The sequence below is a fragment of the Mus caroli genome, chromosome 19 (genome assembly GCF_900094665.2).
Source record: "Mus caroli chromosome 19, CAROLI_EIJ_v1.1, whole genome shotgun sequence".
In the NCBI taxonomy this organism is placed as follows: domain Eukaryota; kingdom Metazoa; phylum Chordata; class Mammalia; order Rodentia; family Muridae; genus Mus; species Mus caroli.
In genome coordinates, this window is record NC_034588.1 from 27,279,140 (window position 1) to 27,283,199 (window position 4,060).

The following is a 4,060-nucleotide window of genomic DNA, read 5'->3' on the forward strand; positions in this document are numbered from 1 at the left end:
GTTGTGGGTAGCTGGCGGGTGTCAGCCGACCCTGCGCCCCAGCTGCCCCGGTGCTTTTCTGACCGGAAGAGCCATAATTACATTATATAATGTAAAAACGATTACATGATTCCCTCCTTCATTTACTCCCTCCGAACCTTCTCTGTAACTGCTCTTAATCCCTGGAGCATTGCTCCAGTCTGTGCATATGCTCAATAGTGTCTGAGTCATAGAAATTTTTGTCAGATCTTGTAGTTACTTTGATCACAGTTCCATAATTCTTTATATTACATTTAACCAGTTTAGATCATTAGCTTCTAAATGGCACCAGAATGCTGAACCTTTTCATAGGAGCAAAACTGCATTTACATGTACACACACAGTGGGGGTACACTATATGAAAAGGTGTAGACTTACCCAAGTGCTACACATGCCTGTGCATACAAGTGAACACTCTCACACAGACTCTGAGCTACCAAAGGAGAATATCTGTTAAGTCTCCAGTGCAAGGTTGATGATTCAGTTAGTCCAATGATGCTATGGTCAACGCTATGCTTCTGGTCCTGGGAAGGTGAAGGTGAAAGGCAGAAGTAAAAACAATGCTGAGTGATAGCGGAAGACGCTTTAGGTGCCTGTGAATGTCCCCATCCAATGGGGTCATCCTTGTCTCCAGTGGCTCTAAAGCTCGACTGTTAAATGTCGATGAGAGAAGTCATAAAAGGAGAAAGAAGTCTTTAAATTCTCATAAAGAAGGAGACTTGATCTAATTAGCTAATTAGCAACAGTCTAAGAGCTCAACAGGCCATGAGATTTTTCTGAGCGTAGAAAGGTCAGTCAGTGCACCTGTGTGGCATCTACCTGGCACTGGCACCAGGCACATTGCACTGACCACTCTGCTGTTTCCTCCATTCTTGCTTGCCTGTGACTGTTTAAGGTGCTGAATACAACTTGTACAGTTCAGTTTTTGTGTGTCAGAAAGTCTTATAATTTTTCTTTTTCCTCTCTTCTTTCTTTCCTATCTATCTATCTATCTATCTATCTATCTATCTATCTATCTATCTATCATCTATCTGAAACAGGGCCTCTTTGCATAGTCCAGGCTGTCCTGGAATTCATTATCTAGAACAGACTGGCCTTGAACTCACAGAGATCTGCCTGTTTCCCAGTCCGGAGTTCTCAGATCAAGGGTGTGTAGCACCACCCCCACTGTTATCTTTTTTCATTAATATTTATTTTCCAACTTTCACCTGTCCAAGTGTCTAAACATGGAATTTATTTCACTCTGCCATAAGCCCTGTTTTCCTAATATGTTCTTCAGCTAAATACATCCTGGTTATGCTTAAGATTTCAATTCTCTTATTGTTCATTTTAATATTTCTCTCCCACTGTATTTGTGTCACCTCCTGCATATTTGGCTGACCAGAATCTTTACTTATTTCTTGGTCAATGTTAATTGTGTTACTTGTCAGCTCTTTCTAAGGGTTTTGTTTCATTTAGTGCGAATTTCTGGTCCTCTCCTCTCTGCTGTGCTGAATGCAACCCTTCAGCCTCTCACATCAGTGACCTTTGTGTTTCAAAGCTGTCACCCTCTGTCTGATGATCTCTGTCAGGTCTTGCTCTGTAACCTTCCAGATGAGGCAGGATGAGGAACAGCCCTGGTTACAGAGACAGAAAAATGAGTTGAATGTGTGCTGATACTTGGCAGCAAGCTCTCAATATTTTTGAGAGAAGCAGATACCCTTGCCAAGAGAAGATGTCACGGTGGTAGAACTGTACCTTGGGAGTGGAGGGACAGGGGCTGGACAAGGGGAATGGAGGTCTGAGAGGGCTCCACATATGATCTCATTGCTGTGGCAATGGGGCAGGCCTTGGCTGTCCTATCTTCAAAGCTTCCCTGTACTACAATCACCCTGTGTTCTGATCTATGTCACAGGCAGGCATGGTCTCCCCTTGTGGGCACACGTGATCCCTCCCAGTCGGCAGATAGAGAGACATAGATAGGAACCCAAGGAACCCATTGTATCACTCAGAAGGTGTGGCTGTGTTATTTGGCTTTGCGGAAGGGGTCTGCAACATCTTTAACTTCACTGTATTCTCCTAAGATGGAAACTTAGAAGAATGCAAGACAGAGTGCATGTGGAGATAAAATGGGTATAAAGTATATCGCTGACAAGGAGAAAACCTCTCTCTGCTGTGTCTCAAAGCCGAACCACAAGTTTTTCCCACCAAATAGCAACACAAATCAAAATCATTCTGCCATGAGCCACAAAAATCACTCTGAAATCATCACCTTTACACAAGCCAGAAATCACCTTTACACAGGCCAGAAATCACCTTTACACAGTCAGAAATCACCTTTACACAGGCCAGAAAGGGCATCCTGTGCATCACATAAGAGGAAATGTGCCCCTGTCCAGTTAGCCACGAATGACTGCCACTGTTTCCCAAAGTACGAAAACTTCCTTTCCACTTTGCATTTTTCCGAGATAAAATTGAGGTCCTGGACCACAGACTGGCCAGCTTCTTACCAGTGTCTGTGCAGAATAGGCCCTCTTCTTAAACTTACCCCTAAAAAGCACAGAGAACAAAGCCAAATCCCACAAAAAAAACTTTTTAAAATCTGTAGCTCAGAAGCTCCAATGTAAATCACTATGCACAATATCTTTGCTGTGTCATGGGGTGGGGGGAGAGACGAAGAACCAACACCCCAAATTAAATAGCTTATTATACTCTGAGTACATGTGTGTTCTTAATGATTTCTGCTTAGAGGACACAAACCTGTAGAAAGAGAACAAAGCTCAGACTCTTATGTTTTTAGATGCAAAAATGGAAGTTCGGCCAGAATATGTGCTCTGTCTAAACTTACAGGCATGAGTCAAAACCAAGCCTCTGATCCCAGGTCTTAGGCAGGATCTCACAGGTGGCCTCTCTGGGTCCATTATTTTTTAAGATGAGAACATCTTAAAAATGTTCAGCCATTCTGGAGAAGGTGAAAACCCCATCTTCATAAACTGTCCCTGTAAGGGACTCAACAAGTTCACATGTCACATCATAGCAAAGGTGGGGTCCTCTCTCACAGAAGAGGGGATAGAGTCAGGAGAACTTGGCCACAGTAACATAACCAAGAAGTATCAGAGCTGGGATTAAAGAGATGCTGAGCAGGCAATTTTCATGCAGGGCAGAGAGGCCATTGTCTTTGTAGCCTGTTGGGATGAGGTGGACTTCTGGTGGGGCCACCAGAGTGGAAGCAGTGTCAGAAAGGTCCTAGGATCCAGAACAAACACCTTGTCTTTGCATAAGCAGCTGGTAATGTATGCGGACAAGGAACTCTTGTGGCAGAACAGCCCTATGAAAGACTGGAGGAAAGCTGTTCATGTGAATGATAGCCCTTAGCTCTGTAGTTAGTTAGCTGGCAGGTTGACAGCCCCATCCAGATATCCACAGCTTCACAGCCTATTTCCAGGAACTGTAGGGTCAGGGTCTGAAGAGCAGTTTCCTGACCTTGGGACTCAGTACACACACACACACACACACACACACACACAAAACTAGATACCATAATCAAAGACAGCACCACCAGTGTGACCTGGTATCAACTATTGATCTTACCTCTGTCACTGCACCAGCATCAGCATCAGGGGGAGGCTCTGGCTACTAAGAATAGTGAGGAAACCTAAGAATACTGATGAGGGTGCAGGGCGGCCACTGGAAGAGAGCAGGCTGCAGCTCTCGCAAGCTTTGGAGGCAGAGCTGCCGCAATGTTCCGGATCGAGGGTCTCGCGCCCAAGTTGGACCCGGAGGAGATGAAGCGGAAGATACGTGAGGATGTGGTCTCCTCCATTCGGAACTTCCTCATCTACGTGGCCCTGCTGCGAGTCACTCCATATATCTTAAAGAAGCTGGATAGCATCTGAGGACGGGCAGTCGGGTGGATGCATGGCATGAAGACCTGGTGACCGCTTCTTCTCCTGTCTGCAGCTGAATTGGCCCAGAAATGTGTAAGGCTGATTAAACGGACATATAAACTACTTGTGGAGAACAAGTAGGACTTTGAGAACTGACCTCCATAGCTGAAATATAA

General features: G+C 44.9%; 1 protein-coding gene across 1 annotated transcript; it reads left to right on the forward strand.

Annotated features, from left to right (window-relative positions):
• Positions 1 to 3,717: 3,717 nt before the first annotated feature.
• LOC110285490 (mitochondrial import receptor subunit TOM5 homolog) lies at positions 3,718 to 4,060 on the forward strand. The gene has a single exon (XM_021151690.2). It carries the CDS (start codon positions 3,738 to 3,740, stop codon positions 3,891 to 3,893), a length of 156 nt encoding a protein of 51 aa, XP_021007349.1. The 5' UTR covers positions 3,718 to 3,737; the 3' UTR covers positions 3,894 to 4,060.